Raw genomic sequence first — 22,461 nt, 5'->3', positions numbered from 1 at the left:
AGAAGTTTCCCTCTCCCTCAATGTAACCTGACTGATAGAACACAAGTATCTAACACCAGCCCACAGTGTTAAATATACTTCAGGAAAGATTCAGAAAGAACCAGTGTTATTTTTAGAAAAGCAAAAATGCTCCATTTATTATGCTCATTCCAAATTCCAAAAAATTAGATCTTTTCCATGCAATGGTGAAATTCCCTTCTGTTGACTTGGCAAAGAAAGGCTACTTTGAACAGATTTTGTACATCTGCTACATCAGGAAAAACACCTGCTGATGATTTTCAAGAGTTTCCCAGCACATAACTCTCTAGAGTAATTCAGCATCTAAATGGCATACAAGTTTCATAATATTTTAAGTCAGAGTAATTGTGTTTAATTTGCCTTTTCGTGGCAAGATACAATCCATTTAGTATGTCAGTGCAAAGGCAACACAACCTGCCACCCAGTGATTAAAGTGCCAGAGTGAGATAGATACTCTGCGAAATTAAACATTTTTCTTACCTTTATTATCTGACATGGCCAAATGAATGCGGAAAAACATTAGGAGCAAAATATTTAGAGGAACATTTCCTTAACATTCAGCAGAGAATAACACCAGCCAGGCAATTTACATTAACTAGGAAAACAGCTACTAATTTTGCTAGTATCTTTGGTACATCTTCAGAAGAAGTTCTTGGTTCCTGAGGTTAAGTATTTTGAATGGCACTGCCCGGAATACAGTAGCACCAGGCTCATACAAAGAATTCATGGGGCATTTCTCTTGGCAAAACAAGAAGACATCAAAAGCTGACCACTTAAAAATAATACCAAGAGCTTTCAGCATGTGCCTGCATCCAACCTCAGTCACAGTTCTGTACCACTGTCCTCTGTGCTTGCACAGCAGTTTTCCTGCTAAAAAATAAATCTGCATAGTACCTCAGAACAGCCAACTTTCTCTAAGTTGTTTGTGGACAAGTCAGTTTAAGGCATTTCAAAGTAGCTTAGAATGATTACCTTCAATTCTTTTTCCTCCCTGCAAATGCTCTTTTGCTTTCCTGGAGCATATTTCCTTTGCAATACATGCTGACTGGGGAAAGCTCCGTTTTGCTTTCCCTGGTAAAGGGGCTTGAAGAGTTTTAGCTCATCCGTTTTTAGGGGGTTTATTTGAGTGGGTCGTGGGGTTCTAAGGGTTGTGTTTTGGTTTGTTTTAAGATATTTTAGCGGGATAGGAAGGGTAATGGAGAAAGTGAGCTGCTTTTCCAGGTTCCTGGATTCCTTTCTTACGCTGGCGGGCGGGAAGGCACTGATGCAAAGCTAGACATTGCCACCCCGTGGCCAGAGTCCCTCGGCTGACCAACGCTGAAGCTGGGCCCGCAAAACTTGGGAGTGTTCAGACTGAATTAGAGGATCAGGGGGATACTGTAACAAGACACTATTTAATGCAGAGGTGCACGATGCAAGGCTGTCAGACTGTGGGAGATGTAGCCCTGCCATCTGTTACTCCAAAGTGAGCTGCTTATCCATGAGAGGGAACAGGGCTGCCCTCCCTTGCATGGACACACACAGAACATGCAGAGTTTGGAGAGGTTTTTTTATTGAACCAGGAGAGATGCAGAGGAAGGCCCCTAACTGCATGAGTACAGTACTCTGTATTTTCCTTTTTGGAAACATGAGCTTCTACAGGAGGGCATCCTTTCCAGGAATTAAGTATTCTATACCATTATACCATCACTACAACTTCCTTTTCTACAATCCCATTTTAAAAATGAAGGGGTGACCCTTGGAAATATGTCATTCCTAGATGAGAAAGCACCACAAGTATTTGGCCCTGTATCTGACATGGTTCTAGACATGGAGCTGCTCACAGGCACCAGTTCATGCCTTTCTGGAAGCAGAACCTTGTTATTTCAAATCAAGCAGAACTACCTACAGTGTGTCAGTTCCTGCAGCTTTTAACAGCTCAGCAGGGCTTTTTGGCTCATTAAGAGTATCAAAATTTGCTACTGATCAACTACATAACTCATTCTGGGGAGAAGCCCTCTGAATCTTCATGTGCTTCCTCTGTCTGCTTTTCATTTATCATTCAAACATCCTATTCCTCACTGTCTTTTCTAACAAACAAACTCTGCAGCAGTATGTTTTTTATACCCTATCTAGGAGGTATCTGGACTCCATGCTGTTCAGCCTTTATGCTTCATTAAGCTGGAAGAATGTTCTACCAGTTATCTGGCCAAAATTTATCATTTACCTGATCATAACAGCTGTGGGAAAATAGAGTTTTATTTCCATTCAATAAAGACTTGCACCAGGAAGCTCACCAGATAGGATTCATCTCACGCACCTGTGAAATTCTACATTGCAGACAGTTGACCATTCTCTGATGCTAAAGAGACTACAGCCACCTAACAGGTGTCTCCAAGGGAAGATGAATCCTACCACTGCTGATTGGATGAACAGAACTTAACTGTGTAATCCTTTTACCCAAATTCAGTTCCTCCCAGAACCTGTAAATTCCAAATTTGCTGTTCAAGTGCATTGATTGCATTTGTTATTTCAGAATCATAAAATGTTGTTGTGCTCCCTGGAGGAAAAGATGTATTTAAAGATAACATGTTTTGGAGCAGCTTTTAAAAATAAAACATGCCATTTATATACATAATAGGAATGCAGTTCTTTGAAATCCTCTGCCTATGATGCACTTTAACCACATGGAGTAGCAAAGCAGACTTCACATGTCACCAGGGCAAGGAGATAATTCAGGTCCTGCCTTTTCAAAAACCAGATACATTTTTATATACTGATGTACTGGCTTCAAGGGAATGGTCAAGAAATTCCATGTACTATACACTGCTCAAGCACAGTTTAACACTAAAGGGTGAATTAATAATATAGAACTAGATTGCTATGAAAGCAAAAATTCTGTGGAATCAAAGCAAAAAGATGAAGTAGCCATGCAAGAAAGAAGATAGGCCTTATCAGCAGAATTGAATTCCAGATAAAGTCAGCTTCCCTTCCCAGAATATAGAGACAGGCTATGATTACAGCAATCAGAGTCAGCAAGAGGTTATAAATTTAGCTAGTCTGAAAACCAAATGAAATGGAAAATAGACTGTCAAGCACTGAAAAGCAAGTTAATGAACAGAGAGCAACATTCACAATTTTCACAGCTCTGCAGAGATCATACAGGACTTTTGTTGAGTTTTCAGGTCAAGACAATGAAGAGCATATGGGATAACTAATTTCCCATGCTTAGTGGGACAATATGACACCAGTATGAATCTGAGTCATCAAGTCATTCCTAAGACATCATTACATTAAAATTTTCAGCTTTACAGTGTCAAAAGCTAAAACAAGCAAACAAAATGCTTATTGTGCAGAGAGCCTTCTAGAAATAGCAAATACAAAGTGTTTAATCCCAAAGGTACAGCACTGAAATGCCACTTCACTTTGTGGACCTTGATCTAAGAGCAGGACCATAGAGAGTTACCTTGTCTACCTAAGTCATCACACCTCTTCAAGGTAACTAAAAGGTCCCAGTTATCATGATAGTGGAAATTATCTGTTATATAGACCATGGGGAGACCAAGGAAAAAGATGCACTTCCCACTTCCCTGGAGAATATCTTCAGTTTCAGTCTCTCTCATTTACATTATATGTATATATATACACAAATATATGCAATATACATGTAATATATACAAATATGTACATACATATATGTATATCCTCTCTCCCTGTAGGAAAGAAGTAAAAAAGCTGACAAAAAATTCACAAGGTTGAAAAGATGACAAAAATCAAATACCTGAATATATAAATAGAAAGAATTCAGAGCATGCTCTGAGTAACAGATTCTAGGCAAAAAATAGTTTCTTAGGCAAAAAAACCAAGGCAATGAGATTACATGGATACAGAGATCAGGAAAAAAAATAAAGGTATGTTTTTCACCTCTCCCCAGGCTTGACAGTATAAACAAACATAATATGTAGCCAACAGCCCCATCTGGTTTCTGAGACTGCATGTGCAACTTCCAAAAACACTTCCATATTTCCATTCTTTGCAATATCCCTTAAAAATAAAATAAACCAGCACTTTCTGTAGAGAGTTCTTAAGAGAATGAAAAGGCATAATCTTAAAGTGAATCTGAGGATGATCTAATATGTAATTTCTATCATAGCTTTGGTATGATGTTTTGAGTCACAAAGATTCAGAATTATCAAAATAAACAATCTGGATTTTTTTGTAACTAAAGTGAAATAATACATTTTTCTGAAAAATATTTATCTCTATGTAACAAGTAGGAAACACTGTAGTAAGTCATTGCAGACAATACTGACAGTTCTGGAAAGGGCAGTTAAACAAATTGTCTTCAAAAACAGGGAAGGAGGGCCTTCACACGACCACCAAAATCCACAAAACTGCGACTCACATTCTGACAGCTTCAGTTTTACAGTTCTAAAAACCAGTTAGTTATTATTACAATATGTATGTGAGTTTTCTTGAATTATAAGATAAAGCTTAAATGGTCCCCATAAGTACTGCAGTAGGTGCATTTGACAGAAAAAAGGGGCAATGTCTGGGGAACTGGGTAAAACCATTTCTCAACCCTACCTAACATGCTTGTGCAGATGCATTTACTTGATGTCAAAAAAAGTAATAAAGCTAGGTCAGGCAAAGGAAGCCACAATTCATGTTGAATGGGTTTTCTTCTGTAATACTTTATTAGACATTTTTCATTACATCTATGCATTAATCATTTTCCAATATCCAGCAAGGCAGAAAGATACAGCAAAGAAAAATGTAAAAAAAGGAGACTGTTGAGTTTTGATTTACAGACTGATCCTTAAACAACAAGTACAAGATTATGTATCTTAAAGACAATGAAATGTAGTTCCCTGTCATATAAACTGGTAATTTAGTCTGGGATGATGAGCTCCAGCTTACAGCACACGGATAATGAGTCATTGAATGAAGTCTGCATCCTCCTACAAAGCCAGTGCAGTATTTCCTCAGGTACTTCTGGAGTAGTTAGTCTGCCTTTTCCAAAAATGGTTATGAACTCTTGTAACACTGATCAGGAGCTAAATTTATTCTCCTAACATTCAGCTCTGTTGCAAAGGTTCTTGCCTTTTGGTAACAGAAGAGAGACATTTCCCGATCCACGAGGAAGTTATGGTAGATCACAGCAAGCCTGGTGTAAATCTTCAGCTGAGCTTTTTTATTGCCCAGGTCCATGGCAGCAGCAAGTGCCAAGTGGTAATAGCCAGCTGCATCAAAGGGGTCCTGAAATAAGAGGCTCAAATCTAGTACAGCCAGTGCAAGAGGACAGCAGAGCTCAGGTTTGTAAGTATCTAACAAGAATGATACAGATTCTGAGCTTCAGTTTGCCCACTTTACTGTTTACATTCCAAACACACAGAACCAGAACATGGCAAAATCTGATTCTATGAAATATTACTTGGTATAAAATTTTGCTACAGAAGTTATTAACATTTCTTACCTTAAGGTCATAGAATATAATATCTCCTAAGATTGAGTACACCTTGACATAATAGAGTGTTTCCTCCTCAAACTCCAGAGGAGAGGAGCAGAGGGACAAGGCCTTTAAATAGAAGTGTTCAGCTAGTTCACAGTGACCCAAATGGTGATGGATGGCTGCCAGACGATGGTAAGCTATTCTTTCATTTAGCTGATTTCCTAATGAGATAACATATGAGTCAGGATAAAAACAAAGAGACAAAGTACTCAAATCCATGCTACTTTAAAAAAATTTCTATATTGAATTTGCTGAGCTTTTATTGAATAAAATCAGTTTTGCTTAAGAGATACATGGTCAAAACCTGCCCTGCAAGAAAAATCCTATGGAATTTCTGAATTTCCTGCTGTAGGATTTGAAAGTGTCTGGGATTTTAAGAAATAACTACATTCATCTCTCATGTGTATATATGTGTATATATATAATAAAATATATATACACACACACTGCATACTTACAAAGAATACAAAGAGATTATTATGAAAGAAATTAAAGAAAGTTAATGGGAATAAAGACTCCCTTGTCCATCCCAATATGTATTTTACATGAAACATTATGACAAAAATATTATTTTCAGACTGATCAAAATGACCTATCCGTGCTTTTACAGAGGGTTAGGAAGGTTGCTAATCAGTTGAACAGCTCCCAAACTTGAAGAATAGTAATTTTGAAACTAGACCTATCATTTTTGATTTTTCCATCTTATGTTGGTTCACTATCAATGCTAGGAGCAAATCTGAAAGTATTTGGCACACTCAAAAGCCTCTTAGGACAATATTATTCATGAGTATTGTATCTTAGCTGTTAGAAGCACACTCAGTTCGGACATTAAATTCCAGGTTTAATTCTATTCTCTACCAAAGGTATTCCATTTGATCCTAAATTAGAAGAGGAAGTAATAAATTGCTCATTCTTGAATAGAGGAAAAAAACAGTAATTATAGTAGTGCTATGAAATCCTGGCAAGAACTGACTAGATGCAATGGAAGAAAACTTCAGAGTTCTGCTGTGTTCTTAGAGGTGTTGCTCATACTCAGCTATAATGGAAATTGTTCTTACCTAAATTTACACTGAGGACGAGAGCTACTCTTGCATACTCCAGACTTTCCTCATAAATCTTCAGATTCATCAGCAATTCCACCAACTTATTGCATAATCTGAGTTCAGTGGTTTCGTTGCCAGTCTGAACAGCAAGTGGGAGAGCCCTGTCCTGAAACACACAGCATCAGCTTAGGTATGGCTGAATCCCAAGATGTGCGCTGACAGGATCTCATTTATGTCAAATCAAGTAATTTCTGGTTTCATTTTGCTCTTTGCTTAGAATGGTTCTTGGAACCAGAAGAGGATTTGAAAGAGGTGATATCTACTAAAACCATGACAAGTACGCAGCTGCAATAGGTTATAGACAGTTTGCTGAGAGGTTCAGCTTTTGGTTCAGCATTTGTAAAATACCTGCTATGGTAGGAGGTACATAACTATCAATGCAGCAGAAAAACTGCACAAACCCTGTAGAAAGTCACTGCTTTCTCCTTTTCCCAAGTACCATTGAAAAATATGTCTCCAGCAGCTTCAAACAATTCCATTCCTAAATTTGGATCTCCAGTGCAAAGAGCAGCATCCTGAGCAACCTGAAAAGAAAACAAGGAATGGGGAAGGAAAGAAAGAAATTGAATCTTGGTTATTCCATGGTAAAAAAAAATTAGCAATTGAAAATATTAGCAATTGAAAAAAAGATCTCTCCTATTAAAATGACAAGAAAGGCTATATTTGATGCAAACATGCTCTTTTTTGGTACCCTGTCTTTAAGCCAGTGGCAGTAGCTGAAGAAGAAAAAAGTCCAGGCTTCCCTTTTTCTGGCAATAGTATCTTGCTACCTTTTTCAGCACATGACACCCTGAAAACAACAGTGTATTTGATAGCTGCCACATACTAAATTTGAATTAGATCAAACATATCATAGAAATACATTCAAAGTGCAAGTTGGATATTGCTAACTGCAGATTTAAAAGCCTGTGAACTGATTTCTGTAAATAAATGCAGGTCTACTATTCTATTCTCATGGATAAGTACATGCCTTGTTAGCAAAAAGGATTTAATAAAAAAGCATGCAAAGCAAGAATACCAGGATTCTCAGTTATTGATAGAAAAAATAGTCATGAAAATGTGTTTTTTACATAAGTCCAGGTTAAGCATCTTGCTCTGGCTTTGTCTTCCTTGGTTTTCAAATTGCATTCAATTAAAACAAATCCTTCTTTCTACTTAAGCACAGAGATGTGCAAGATACGTGTCTCTGCTCTCACAGCTGAAAAGACACCTCTAAGACAACCCTGTGGTGCTTTAGAGCTGGTAAATGGTGATGAAGAAACATACAGGATTAACAGGCAGTAAGAAAGGTCACTGCCCAAAATCCTTCCAGAGTCAAGCAACAGATTAAAATGGAGCATCAGTGGAAAATGCTGAGACTTTCCTATCAGCTGCTGAGCATTACATCAGTGATGTCACTATGTGTTCAGAACATCAACTGGCAAAGTCTATGGAATTTTTATATCTAATTACTTACTCTTACCATGCCACCTGCACAACACTGACACCATGTGCATGCCTGGAAGGGTTGACAACATACCTGAATATAAAGATCCACCAGCTCATTCTGCCTCAGAACATAATATATCTTTCCTGCCCGTAGCCAAGCATATGCCTCCTTCTCTTTTTTCTGGAGATCTATAAATATTCCAAGGCTTCTTTTGGTGTATTCCAGAGCTGACCTGTAGGCCCTGAAACAGGGAAAAGTGCTAACCACAAAGGGGTTTCTTCAGAATTGCAAATGGTTTTCTTCAGTGAGAAAAGCCTTATGTTAATATGAGACACATTCTGTTTCCCCTATTTAGTGCACAATTATAATTTCTCAGCTATATTACACTGGTAACTAGAGAACTCAGTCTTTTTCCTTTTTTTAATCTATGTTTCTTGTTAGATTGTTAGCTATTATATTATTATATATTATAAAAATATGTTATATATATAACATATTATATATATGTAGTTATGTTATCCATACAATTTATCATGTTATATTGTATATTATTTCAAGATAGTTTATATGTGTCCTTCCTCTACCTCAAACTTGTGAGAAGTAGAAAAGTCTTTCCTCATCTTTAACTCTTCTACCATTTATGGATTTTTCCTAAAAACTTCAGAAAGAAATTGCATCTAATATTTTTTTTAATAATCTATGCATCTGAGTTAAGTGCAATTCAGACTAATCAGAAATTATTGAAAGAAGCAGGAGAAACTGGGAGGAGAGTGGTAGGGCAGAAGAGAATGGGACATGTCATGATCAGTTCTAGCAACACTTAAATTATCAGATTTATTGATGTTATGGTGCTTTATACCAGACATAGAAACCCCAGACTCATTAAATCTTTCTCCATCTTATGCTGGACTCCCATCACCTTGACCCAATGCATTTTCTTCTGAGCACAAGACACAAATATATTAAAATATAACGTGACCATCACAGAGAACCCTTACACAGTGCAACTTCAGAACAGCTACTTAGGCCTCCAAAGAGAACCAAAACAAATCTAAAAGTAATACCCCACTTTGTATTTCAAACTATCGAGATTTTAGTTGTTTACAAGATCTCATCTGAGGGGGGGAAAAAAAAAATAAATCACAGAATACTGTGATACTGTGCTATTGTCTGGTAGCATGCTAAGGTTACACAGTCAACATCTGGGAGCCAGGCTCTTGGGATATAAAAATTCCATGTACTACAAGCACACATACAGCTTCTCCAGCTACTGAAATCTTTCTGCAAATTCCAGGCAGCTTGAAATCTTAACCAATTTCTTTGTCTTCAGTCTCTCCAAAGGACAGTCACCAACTATATCATTAAAAAGCAGTAACAAAGCAAAATAAATTGGGTGACCTTCTAAGCATGTTAGATACTCAGACTACAGCCACTGGGTGCTAGATGCTAGAATAGGCATCTGTTCTCTTTCCATCACTGAGAATATTTTTTGCATCCTTACTGAGGCATGCTTGAAAATATCTGAATCTAAATAACTGCTTGAAGTACACCAAGAAAAAAATCAGACAAAACAGCCTTAAAAAACACTTCAAATACTCTTAGAGAAAACTTAGTCTCCTCAGCACTTGTTACTATAATTTAACTTGTGCAGTATGTTATTGCAACAGATTGGAGCAAAAAAATTGTTATTTGGAAAATAAGAGCAATATAGGAATTGCTGAAGAGTAACACTATGCAGGTTTGAACATTGGCTTTGTACTTACATAAGTTTGGGAAAAAAAAGCCTTTCCTCGAAGAGCAACACTTACATAGAGGCAATTTAACGCCTGAACTGTTTGGAATATGTCCTTTAGTGTCTTAAAAAAAAAAAGCCTTGGACAAATCATTGCAAATGAATCACCTGATGTAGCAATCATCAAGAGCTGTATAACATATAATAGGTTTAAAATGTATTTACATCGATTTTAAAAATAAATTGGTTCTTGAAGTGGTGCTAATCCCTCCAGAACATCTTGTCTCCCTTGAGAGATTACAGTTACTTAAAAAGAAACAAGAAAATTCTCCATTAGCACTGGAGTCTTCAACTCTGATAAAGCGTATTACCAAAGCAGAGGGGAAAAACAAAAAAAAAAAACAAAAAAAAAAATCAGTCATAGTCAGCTTTTGCACAAATTGAGATCCTTTGCAAGATGGAAAAGTTAAAATCAGAATGAAAATAAAAGTCATTCAGCATGTCTTACCTCTCTGTTCCTAAAGACAAATAGAGCTGACTAATGGTTTCCAAAATTTGTCCCTCCAGAACTTTGTTGGACATCTTTCTAGCTAAAGATAGTTGATATTCATTGTAGATGACACATTGAGTCTCATTGGGAACAACTGTAGTGTAGAACTGACACAGAAGTTTAATTGCTTGTAGTTGGCCTAAGATAATAGATTGGAAATACGAACATGAATCTCTGAATAATTTTAAAATTAATTAACTTTCATTTTAAAACATTCTCACTGTTTCACAAATTACAGCAGAGAAAATGAAAAATATAGAAATCATAAAAAGAATATCCCACTGCCATTTTGTTCAACCCTAAGTTAACAAAGGCTAGAGGTTACTTCAAACTTCATTTCCAAAAGAAAACAGTAACAGAGTCACCTTCCCTGCAAAAGCTGCCTTAATCATGGTAGGAAGAATAATAAAGATATGCAGCTTCTAAATACAGATCTAATATACCTATACCAGCAACATTCCCAAACAGGGTACATTTTGTAACTTATAAAAGATATACTTACTCTCCAGATGACTCATCTCCATGGCAACTAAAAAAGCCCATTCATAATAAAACCTTCCTTTCTCTTTTTCAGTTCCACCAACATAATAATATCCCAGCTGAAGGAGGACTTGGATAAAGTCTTGACCACAGTCCATAATTGGAAGCTTGGAGAACAGCTTAACTGCCCTGATGAAATAATGTTCTGCCAGCTTGCTGGCTGCTGCATGCAGGCAGAGTGCCCCAAAATTAGCCAGGGCTATGGCTTGGTTGTGGGTCATCTCAGTCTCTTCTGAAAGACGCAGTGCTTTGTAGTAGCTCTCAGCAGCTTCTTTTGTGTTGTTTGTCCTTTTCAAAGCAATGGCCAGCATGTTATAAGCAATGCCGAGTTGCTGGGGATTGCTCCATGCAGAGCCTACAACAGCATTTAAAATGGCTAAAGCCACATCATATTGCTTGTAAAGAATGTACAGCCAAGCAAGCGAAACCAAATAGTTAATAGTTTCCTCTGGCTTAGCAGAAGCAGAGCCCAGTGCTTTCATCATGTAAGCAATGGCTTTTCCATACTGTTTGTGGTGGCTGTAGAGCTTTGCTAAGCTAAGATAGAGAGTGCTGCACAGTCCTTCCTGCTCATTTGTAAACACAGAAGAAAGTGCTTGTATGAGGTAAGGTGCAATTTGGGATGGGAGTATTTGCCCGAGTTTTCTCAGGCCATCTACTCTGGGAGCATTTTTGATGACTAAATCAATCCTTTTCAGGGAATCCATTAAGTTACTGGTGCTCTGGCAAGAGGTAACTTTTATACAGCTTAATACGATGTGTGGCAAACACTTTTCATGGTAGGACTCTGCTAGTTTGAAGTAACAGTTGTTGGATAAAGTGTTTTGTAAGCCCAGGTCATTGAGCAACAGCTGAAATCTTTCCAAGAATGGCAGTGCTTCTTGGTGTTGTTTGCGTGCACTGTAATGTTTTGCCAGTAGAAAGCATGCCCTTGCCTCTGCATGTTTGTTCTGGCTCAAAATTGTCCTCTTCAGAGCATACTTCAGTATATCTGCCTCCAGGTCAGCACTGCAAATGTAGTTGGGAATTCCCATGAGAAGAGATGCAGCCTTGTCAAAAACATGGGTACACTTCTCTTTGTTCTTCTGGGTCAAGTAGATGACTGTTAGATTTGTATAAAGAGCCATCACAAAGTACAAATCATTAAACTCTCCAGCTACTGCTCTCAATGCCTCCTCAAAATACACTCGAGCTTGGGAAAACTTCAGCTTTTTAACACTGAGCCTGCCTAAGAGAAAGCACAGCCTTGCTAGTGCCCAGGACAGGCCTGCTTTCTTTGCTGCTTCCCTTGCTAATCTTAAAAAACTAACCAGGTCTTCTTCTTCTGAAAATCCATAAAACATGCAATTGGTAAAAGAATAAGAGAAATCATACAGGCTTTGGAAGTTGCTCTCATACTCTTTCCTATTTAAGAAGAGTAACAATGGCTCAAAGATGTCAGATGCTTGAACATCATCTTGACATATGTGGAAACAAGGCCCTTCAGATAGAAGAAATATTTCAGTCTTTGAAGAGCCAGCAGATTCCTTCCCTTCAGCAGTTGGCTCTTCAGCTTGAGAAGCCTCCAAATTCTTGAAGTTCTTCAGCAATTCTTCTATCTTGCCATTCTTGCTAGTGGATCCCGTGCTAGAAGGTGAGCATGGGATGTCTGAAATTTAAAAATAAATTACAGATCACAACTTCCTGTATGAATGCACACAAAGATCTTTGATAGACCAACTACAACATTTGTCAGTGAAGATCACAAAAGTTACAAAAGAAGTTACAAGAACATTATGTAAACATACTGTGATTTCTTAACAGTATGTGTAGGAAACAAGCCAAAGGTGTAAAAAGATATCAAGAAGGATGAAGTGTGGGAGACCGGAGGAGTGAGAATAAACTTGCCACATGTAAGCAAGTTAGTGATGAGTACACTTGTCTAGCCAGGCCCAGGGCTGATCCAGCTGAAGTCCAGGATTAATTCAAACTGCATTTTGCCTGTGTATACTCAAAAAGTACACTCAGTGTATGTTTTCTGTTCTCGCCATGTGTACATGAGCAAGAGACCTGCCACAGAAATACAATTCAGACTAGCTAGTAAGCAGAAGAAAATCAAGGACAACCCAAGGTCTGAAGTGGAGGCTGGATAAAGGGCCCAAAGTCAGGACATGGATGCTGGCTGGACTTATGGTGTGAAGGAAGTGGGAATTCAACCATTCGAGTAGAGTAAGGGTATGCCTGGGCCCTGACAGCATGCTAAGGCAGCTTAGCCAGGGCAGGGAGTAAGACTGTGCTACTTGAGCTGGTGAAGTCTCACATGGGTGCTTGGGGCTGTCTGCAAAGGTTCTGTTCTGTCCAGGTACAGCCAGACAGGCCTGTGTATTGTTTATTAGGATTTCTTCTATCAATCCTCAGCCCTGATTCTCTGCTGGCACAGATTATCTTTCACAAAATTACCAATTTGTGGCAACTGATGTGGCCATTGATCTAAATTCTCCTAGTGACAACATTGTTGAATACCTCTCGAGTATAGTAAAGACAGATACTCCATCAATTCTTAGTCCTCCCACTGTTTCCCAGCCCAGTTAATAGGACGGGGATTAGGGATGGAGTATACAGTCAGTCAGTTCTTAAACTTCCAGCTGCAGATCAACAGGAGCTTGTTGAAGCTACAGATTTAGAGCTCAATTCCCTTAGAATCTCATTTCTGAAACTGCAGCAGAATCATAAATATAAAAAATGTTGTTTAGGAAAATGTAATACAATATGAATAATGATAGTGACAGCTTAGCAACAAAATGCCAAAGGGAAATAATTCTGCATCCTCAACAAAATATTTCCTTCGGGAAATCTATTTCTGGGACGAAGTTTTCAAGCAGACAAAAAAATCTGCAGGAATTCAAACTCAGCAGTTGCCACGTGCCCCATAAACAGTATTTTCCCTTGATTAACAATGTGGAGGGGCTGGGAGGTGGTGCATGCATGTGTCACATCAGTAAAAGTCTTAAAATTTGCAGTTGGATAGTAAGTTCTGAGAAAGGCATCTGATACCAGTGAAAACCCACAATGTCCTACTGAAAACCTAGTGAGAAAGGGTTAAAGCAAAATCTCAGAAAGCAAACAATGGGAAAAGAAAATTGGCATTTGAAGAGACATTAGAAGGAGAATAGCTGGCAAATACACCAAAAAATACCAGAAGTCTCATTAATTTTATGTAAAAATTGTATGTGTATGAAGTATTACCACATTCATGAGCTTTATGAAATTCAGGTTCTTCTAATGCATCTGTAGGAAATAAAAAATCATGTTAGCTATAGTGACTTGGTTATTTTTCAGTTTTAAATCTCCTAAAATTAGGCTATATTTACTTGATAATTCTTTATGTCAGAAGAACTTGAGATGTCCCAGAAATTTGGAAGAAAAGAAATATTCTAAGTTTGACCCAAAACTAACAGGGACTTACCCTCCTGCTGACACAATTCACTGCTTCTACATGGCTATCATCATGCAGCTACCTCTGCTCAGTAAGGTGGGGAACATATCACATTCAGAATTAAAGCCAACCTGTCCTGCATGAGGGAAGCATTTCTGCTGCATTAAAATGCAAGTGGGCAGCAAAGATGATCATTCTCCAACCAGCTCATAAAATGAGATAACAAGGAGCCCTTAATATTTTTAGTGTCACTCCCAGGGTAATGGGGAGGGGGTGGGAAGGGAAATTATTTAGGGTTGCTTGTGTAGATAAGTGTCAGACTTTTGTGGCCATTCCAATAGCAGGTGGGTGAAAAAATATCAGTCTGATTTTAAAAGACTGCTCTTAATTCTGTAGACATTATAACTACAGATCTGGCTTTACATTTAAACACTGCACATCTGTAGAGCATTTAAGAATTACTATTGTGTAGCAGATATTTGTCAAGGTATTTCAGCTGTCATGCTGCATTTCAGGAATATTTTCACCATCTTTCATACACTTGATGCAACAGAAGCGGTACTGAGGTTATGAGGGATATATACAAAAGCAGAGGCTCACAGACCTATTTAAGCTCTATTTAAGCTGATGGAAAGCTACTTTACTAGCCTTTGAGAATGACCTCTCACTGACTGTTTACTTCTGGATCTCCTTTTTATAAATGCTTTCCTGACTTTGGTGGATGAAAGCCACAGATGTTTACAGTAGTTGTAACTTAATTCTCTGAATATCTAATCAGGGAAGTGCTCATAAGTAAATACTTCTCAGTAGATTAATGTAGAAGGAAGGAATTGAAAATCCATTTACTCAGATCATACAACAAAATATTAAGTGAATATTGAAAATGCTTCCTCTGGATAAATTATGTGGATCAATTGAGCTGTTTAAGAGAAAAGTGGTAAAGATGGTACTATGAGCTGGGGAGGACATAAAAGAAGGTGGTACTTAAAAAGATTAGGGAGGAGATGTGGTGAAAAATGCACAACAGCAAAAATAGCAGTATACCCATTAAGCCCATGACACTGCTTTAGTACCTTAGAGGTTTGAGCTTTTGTTCCCAGGCTTTTCATTTGAGTGCAGGAGGTGAGATGGGGAGGCATTTTGCACACTGCCAGGGCAGGTCTGACATGCCTTAGTTATTGCTCACACATACACACAGATTTGCAGAATTAAACCAACACACCCAACTCAAACCTACACACTGGCTCCTCTCAAACTGGAGCCTACAGGCCTGGCTCTCAGGATGGCACTAATGGAGATAAAACTTTTTTAGACATTTGACAAGGATATGCATCATCAACAGCCTGTGGTGGAGTAAGAAGTTGCTACCTCTGTTCAGTTCAGCAAGACTATTGCATTACCCTGCCTTACAGTAAGTCTATAAAGGTGAAACCCCAGTTACCCCAATTGCTTATGCAAAGCACAGAGAAATAACATCTCTATCAGAAATTATGTTTATATGTCTAGATTTTGCTATTTTTCTATACCTTTGAAAATTAAATCAAGCATGAAGAGGTGTGTGTTTGCATTAGCTGTCAATAATTATTATGCTGTGCTACTTTCCCAAGACGAAAATCCTGCAGTGTTTGGGTGAACATACTGCCTTTTACAATGCAGCCATGTGAAATTATAATTTATAATTCAGTCATGTAAAAGCTTGCAGATCTGTTCAGCTCAGTAAGAGTTTTTAAAAGCCTGCTGTTTAAATTCACTCAGAAAAAAAAAAAGGACAAAAGAAGATTTGCAAATGCTTTTCTGGGAAAAGTCTTGAAACAGCAGAAAAATAATGAAGATAATATAAAGGATTTTTACATGCCATATCAAAGATCCAATTGAATACCAAGGTATTTCAAAATAGGTGCAAATTATGGAATCTCATTGAAAAAATATTATACCAGGGATATAGGGACTACACATGTATCTTGTGCAGTGAAAAGGAGTAAAAGTCATACTTACCTATTCTGTACACAGAGCAAACATCTGTGATGGAGGTTTGTTTCAACAAATGTACTACTTCTTCCAGATTTTTTTCTTTTGAAAAAAAAGATAGCTCTTCTGCTTCAAGAAAATCCAGATCTTGTTGTCTAGCAAGGAAAGAAGTAACTTTGAAGATGCCTGAAAGCAGATTTGGCTTAAGGAGCTCACTGCATCAGTCAAATATGAACTTGTTGGAGAAACTAATACAGTCTTTACATTATAGGTTGTGTTGTGTTCAAAATTAGTTTCAGTCAATTTATAAAATTTGCATATAAACTGATAGCAAACATGCTTACAGCTAACAGTTTATGCCATATCAGAGAAAGTTTTCTGTCAGTGTCATGGTATAGCATTTTATAAGAGTATTTATTAGAAGTACAAGTCTTGAAGGACTTTATGGTATTGATTTTCTAATCTAAGCCTAAAGTTACATACTAAATGGACCTGCAAGCAGCATTGAAGAACTCCTTTTTTCAGCATGCAAACAGTTCAGGCATATTAATAAGAGCAGCCTATTTACATGTTGCCAATGCATGATGAAATACACCCTTTTTAGAGGTTTCAGTCTCCATTATCAGCAAATACTTGCAGAGGTCCCATTAGAGGCAAGTTAATGTGTATAACTGAGGGTGCTAGGAAAAAAAACAGAACTTGGATGCTTTAACATAGATCTCTTGGGAGAGAGCCTTCTGCAAGGGTAAAGCTGCTTGGATCTTGTGAGACAAAGCATAGAAATTAAACCAATATAATAACTCCAGAAACCTCTTTGTCCAGGAAGAAACTCAGCTACAGACTAATAGTATTTTGCAACATTTAAGCAGACTTCATATTCCGAATCCTTGGCAGTTTTGACTGATACATGCTATGACAATTCACATTAAAACAACAACAAAGCCCCAAAACAAAAACCTAAAAAAACAAACAAAAACCAACCAAACAAGATCCCCAAACAAAAAAAAAAAACCAAACAAAAAAAAAAAAAACCCCAAAAAAAAAAAAAAAAAAAACCAAAAAAAAAAAAAAAAAACCCCAAAAATTCCCAAAACATACTAAAAAACCCCCACACCCTGAATTTAATGTTCAGCATTTTAAAGCTTAAAAGACTAGGTCTTTTTTGTTTATGAGCTATATATATCACTCACTTATTTCTAGATAAGTCCAGTTTAACATGACTTGTCTTTACAAAACCCACTTGGCCAGTAAACACATGTTTTCCAAGAAACCATTCCATGCATTCAATGAAGTAGCCAATGATCTCAATTTTGTCCCCTTCCTGAAAACTCAGCCCTTCCGACACAATACTTTCATAATTCATCACAGCGAGACAGGATCCCATTGCTGTGTAATAAGGAGATAAATAATATTTGCAGATAAAGTAATTTAACAATAGAAACACACTTAACAGAATAGCAACTCAGCAGAATATATTTAGCAAAAGACGTTCCTGGAACATGTGAGTTGAATATCTGCTGTGACAAGATTTAAAGCATCCAAACATCATTGGTTTGATGATTAGAATTGTAAATAGCATTAAAATCCTCATTTCCCAGCCTTTAGAAAGCAAAGCCTAGAATGTTTTCACAATTCTAGCAAATTCCATCACAGAGCAGCAAAAAGAAATGATTTAAGTCCTTGTTTCCCTCTTAAAAAGGGCTCTGAACTTGGGCCAGAGTAAAACACTTGAACCAGTTTTGAACCAGTTGAAACAATCCCTATGGGATAAATATGGCTATATATCAGTCAGTACAGTATTAAAACTGACATCATAGAAGAAAATAAGCCATATTTGCTCTCTAACATCAAACCATCTGTGTAAGTTTTATTTCTCTGGCAGTATGAGATAAAGCAGTACACATGTGAAAGTCCCACAATCACATGTTTCATTTTCTTATTTGAAAGATTGTCATCACAACTACAGAGGCATCCTCAACTCCATTACTCTGTACTACCTTGTGTAATATTTAGGAGGAAAAAGGGGAAGACAAGACTTTAGAGTTTGACTCTTTAGAGCTTAACCTTAGACAAACTTATACTCTCACGAATTTTGCTGCAAACTAATTTTGAAAGCTATTTTCTCATTCTAATAAAATGGAAAAAAAGTTATTGAACCCTTTAGAGTCTGTTCTAGCAATAGCATGGAGTAAGTTTGGGGTTATTCTAACATTGATGTCTTAATGGAGTTTCTTACCAACTTTTCTGATGGATTTAGATTCATTTTTAAATGAAAAATCAACAGGATTAGGATACCCTTTGAGAAACCATCTGAAAGCAGAAAAAGAAGTTAGTGTACAGAACACTTCACTAAGTGTTGTGACAATAACAATGATATTTAAAATGCATATGAAAACTGATTAATCCCTCCCACAATTAGCTTTCAATTTCGGCACTGCTCATACACCTCAGACACAGTTATGTTTTGATTAATATTACTAGTAAAAGTTCTCCTGATGTGCTACTTCAGGAAAACAAACTGAACTGAGAAAGTCATGCTATTTGTCCCTACCACAGGTCAACAGAAAAAAAAAATATCCCAGTTTTAAGTACTAAGAGCACCAAGAACTAACGATTTTCTGGTGATTCCTGAAGTGAGTCTTTTGATATAATTTTCGTTGTGAGCTTGGACATGAACTTGAGAAACTGCATAGAGAAGGTGGATGGGTCCTGTCAATAATGTTCACTAAAAACACAGCTAGCCTGCTATGATCAACATTTATAAGCATCTCATCTGTTACTACCCATATTTCCAAGCATCCTGAAAATTGAAAACTTTTACTTTGTGTTACTCTAAAAATGTTAATAGATTTTATGTCAGACTCCGGAAAGAAAAAACAATACGTAACTCACAAGATGGCAAACCAACTCTAAATGAAGCTCTGCAGGTATCTGGATTAATTTCAGTTGTGTGAAAGGAATTAGAGCATATTTTTATGAGTGTCAGTTAAGATGGATGTTCCACAACAGGTTACCCTGTAGAGGCATCTCGAAGCAGAACATGTGCATACGTGAATCAGATGAAATAGGAAGGTAAAGTCAGGTACCTACTGATGGAAAGGCTCCAATGGCTCCAGAGAAGCATTAGACAACATGGACATGTCACTATCCACAGATGCACCTGTTACATCTTCAGTAAAAGCCCCAGTCTCAAAAAAAGTTATTTCATTGTCTGTAACCATCATCTTTCTTATCGTATTGTCAGGACATAAAACAAAAAAAGATCCTAAAACAAAAGCAGTTAAGCAGATGTCATTTTATGTAATGTTTTAGTGTCATATAAGCTCTAAACTGGCTTCAAGAGCATTAGTAATTTTCATTTAGAAATTGAAAATCCATATTTTTCAAGAGTTTTCTTGCCAGTTGTCAAATATTCATATATGAATAGGTCTATTTTGTCTAGTGTCATATTTTTCTGTCTAGTGTCTCTTTTAGTAAAAAAAAAATGCAGAGATGAGGTCTCAAATGGAACACAGAGCCCTCTGCTGCAATTCTGCATACTCCTATTGCAGCAATAAATGATCCATCTATCCTGTCATCCTGTCTCTGGCAGTACAAGAAGGTTATGCTGTTTAGGAGAAGCACATGAGCCTGGCCACTATTTATAATCCTCCTCCTGCACATCTCCAGCATCTGCAGTAATATTAAGCAAGTTGGAATGTACATCGCTCCTTAATCCTTTTGGTATCCATTTATGTACCAGCTGCACATGAATTTCTTCAATCCCTTCATGATCTCACTGAACCTAATCTGTATTTGTTCTTTTCTCTTTACAATGTGCATTTGGAGTGAGTAAATTTAAACTTCAACTTAAGTATTTGCATAGGTCTTAATATCTGATTTGGAGGTTTTAAAGAAGATGCTTCCCTGAACTTAGCCTTAGCATGTACAGCCTTACCTACCTTCCTGTACTAGCAGACTTCTGTACATCAAATTTAATGATTTTTCATTTATACAGACTTCAATGCCTGTGTCTTCCTCCTCTTGGGAATATAGCCAGAAAGAGTGATCTAGAAATAAATTCTCCATGCAATGGTTTATAAAACCTAGGGAAAAGAAAATCCAATTTGTTTTCTTTGCAATTTTACAGTATTACACAAAAATATAAACTTTCAGAGAGTTAGAGACTACTCCATTATTACTTAATGCACAGTGTATAAATCACAAAATGGGGTTCAACAAGTTCCCAGAAATTGTGTGCAATTAAATACAAAATAACATACTGAACTGTTATATGGTGAAACAACTTTACCCAGTGAGTGGTAGGTTAGAAACTTCCATATTTCTTCAAAAGTTTTAAATGTCACCACTATTAGATCTTGATCACTGTGAATAGATAGGAGTCTGGCAGAAAGCTCCTAAAAATCAAAAACCAATACTTTAATTACAATCATACGAGACTTAAGCACAATTTCTCATTAGGTAACACTTAGGCTAAAATACTATGCATTAAGAACGATTAAAAAAATCCAGGATTTTATCTGTATGAGATACCTGTTCTTTAACATACAGGGAGCCAAGTTTTAATCTTTTTTATTAGCAACTGTATCAGCAATTTCAGTGAGGTTAATTTAGAGAGGAAATAAAGACCGCACTGAGTGAGACTAAAGGTTTGTCTAGTTCAGAAATGTCTATGTATAGCCATATGTATAATCATATAGTCAGATTATATATATAGGCCAGCATATCCTAAGAATATCCTCCACACAGAGCGGTTTACAGCTTGGGAACTGCCTTTGCCAGACGTGTGGGCATTAATATTAAATAGTGGAAAGGATCTAGTTTGGGAGGTTTTTTTTTTACTTGAAATTTCTCACTTAATCACAGTAAAATTTTTGGTTCTACAACCTCCTGGTGTAGATTACCCTCAGAGCTCTGTACACACACAAAAATGCAGCTCCTGCAATGCAACTTTGAACCTGCTTCCTGCTACTGTCAGTCTATCCAGAAGAGATATTGAAGTTATTTCCAAGTTCACCATTTTTGGTTAAAAAAATATACTGACGTGCTACTTTTCTATTTTTAAAGATGCAGTAAGATCTTTTTATCCTCATTTGTACTGGTTTACATTGCTAGAATAGCATTAAATTACACTTTTAGCAAAGATAAGCAATGATCACACTAAGTTGTAATGATGGATTTTAAGTAATTCCAGAAATGCTAAAAGGAACAACTACATAAACCTGCACATAAGTGAAAAAAACCCCACATTTTGATGGATTCTAGACAGAGAGGGGTAATATACAGCTTGGTTGCACTCCAGTTTGTAGCTTAAAAACAGGGCTCTCTCCAATGATGCTGGCTGTTGCCTTTCAGGGAAATACAAAGAACTGTGGTAATTTATGAGACAAGTACCTGAATTACAATCTCAGAGAATAAATCAAATATAAAGCTAACAGGTGTGGGTACCCAGAGTGCAGAGAATATTTCTCTGCCTATTTTGAAGAATTTTACCCCCCTGAACAACACTGTTTTTGACCTCCATCCTTGGAAAAAATTGCCTACTCTTAGAGAAGAACTAGAAACTACACTGGTGTAAATTAGGTGATAGACTACTATGTAAGATTGTCACAGGGTGAAAAATTTAGAGGTTTTGGGTTTGTTAATGTAGTAAATAGATAAAAGCAAAAAACATCAAAATGGAGGATTGTTGCTGCTCTCCAAACCTCCTTCTTCTTCTACTACTACTCCATATTCTGCAGTAAAAGTAGTTTGGGATGACTGGACAAAGAATTCTACAGTTCCTGGCTGTGTTACTAAATAATTGGTAGAAAAGTAAAAATAATATACGTTTTTGGTAACCATTGGTTGATTTACCTTTAAAAAGGCTGTAAAATCTTGATAATTTGGCTTTCTCCTGCATTCTCTGCTTTGTGCTATGTCTGGATCATGCTAGAGACTCTTTCGCTGATAAGACTTAATAAACAACTATCTAGAAGCAGCGAAGGCTGAGAGTCCCGTTTGTTTCTCAAACTCCTGTCAAGGACTTTAAAGATCTCTCCCACCAGGAGGGGCATAGTTATGGCAGGATCAGTGTCAAACAGGTATAATGCTACTGTATCGTTTCCCAGCATTGTGCCCTTGCTTCCATCACATCAAAATTGAAATGCAGCTTGAAACAACAGAAGGACTGATCAAGAAACTGATTCTAACTCAAGGCAGCAGGGACAAAATTG

At 37.1% G+C, this 22,461-nt stretch overlaps 1 protein-coding gene across 4 annotated transcripts in view; it reads right to left on the bottom strand.

Annotated features, from left to right (window-relative positions):
• Positions 1 to 4,660: 4,660 nt before the first annotated feature.
• Positions 4,661 to 22,461, bottom strand: part of SH3TC1 (SH3 domain and tetratricopeptide repeats 1) — a 29,593-nt gene continuing 11,792 nt past the window's right edge. The window contains exons 5-18 of one of the 4 annotated variants that reach the window (XM_017727688.1): positions 20,538 to 20,643; positions 20,188 to 20,331; positions 19,337 to 19,511; positions 18,483 to 18,556; positions 17,437 to 17,632; positions 16,274 to 16,401; positions 14,089 to 14,130; positions 10,826 to 12,511; positions 10,282 to 10,462; positions 8,132 to 8,300; positions 7,014 to 7,136; positions 6,568 to 6,718; positions 5,474 to 5,670; positions 4,661 to 5,256 (exon numbers count right to left, since the gene is read on the bottom strand). In XM_017727688.1, coding sequence (XP_017583177.1) covers positions 5,026 to 5,256; positions 5,474 to 5,670; positions 6,568 to 6,718; positions 7,014 to 7,136; positions 8,132 to 8,300; positions 10,282 to 10,462; positions 10,826 to 12,511; positions 14,089 to 14,130; positions 16,274 to 16,401; positions 17,437 to 17,632; positions 18,483 to 18,556; positions 19,337 to 19,511; positions 20,188 to 20,331; positions 20,538 to 20,643 — 3,603 coding nt within the window. In that variant the 3' untranslated portion in view covers positions 4,661 to 5,025. Of the gene's footprint in view, positions 5,257 to 5,473; positions 5,671 to 6,567; positions 6,719 to 7,013; positions 7,137 to 8,131; positions 8,301 to 10,281; positions 10,463 to 10,825; positions 12,512 to 14,088; positions 14,131 to 16,273; positions 16,402 to 17,436; positions 17,633 to 18,482; positions 18,557 to 19,332; positions 19,512 to 20,187; positions 20,332 to 20,537; positions 20,644 to 22,461 lie in introns of those variants that run through there. The other 3 variants (XM_017727689.1, XM_017727691.1, XM_017727690.1) reach the window with 3 other exon arrangements.

This window comes from Corvus brachyrhynchos, unplaced genomic scaffold (genome assembly GCF_000691975.1).
Source record: "Corvus brachyrhynchos isolate BGI_N302 unplaced genomic scaffold, ASM69197v1 scaffold80, whole genome shotgun sequence".
NCBI classification, from domain to species: Eukaryota; Metazoa; Chordata; class Aves; order Passeriformes; family Corvidae; genus Corvus; species Corvus brachyrhynchos.
Note: the sequence above shows the minus strand (reverse complement) of the source record. Positions and strands in the feature narration are given on the sequence as shown.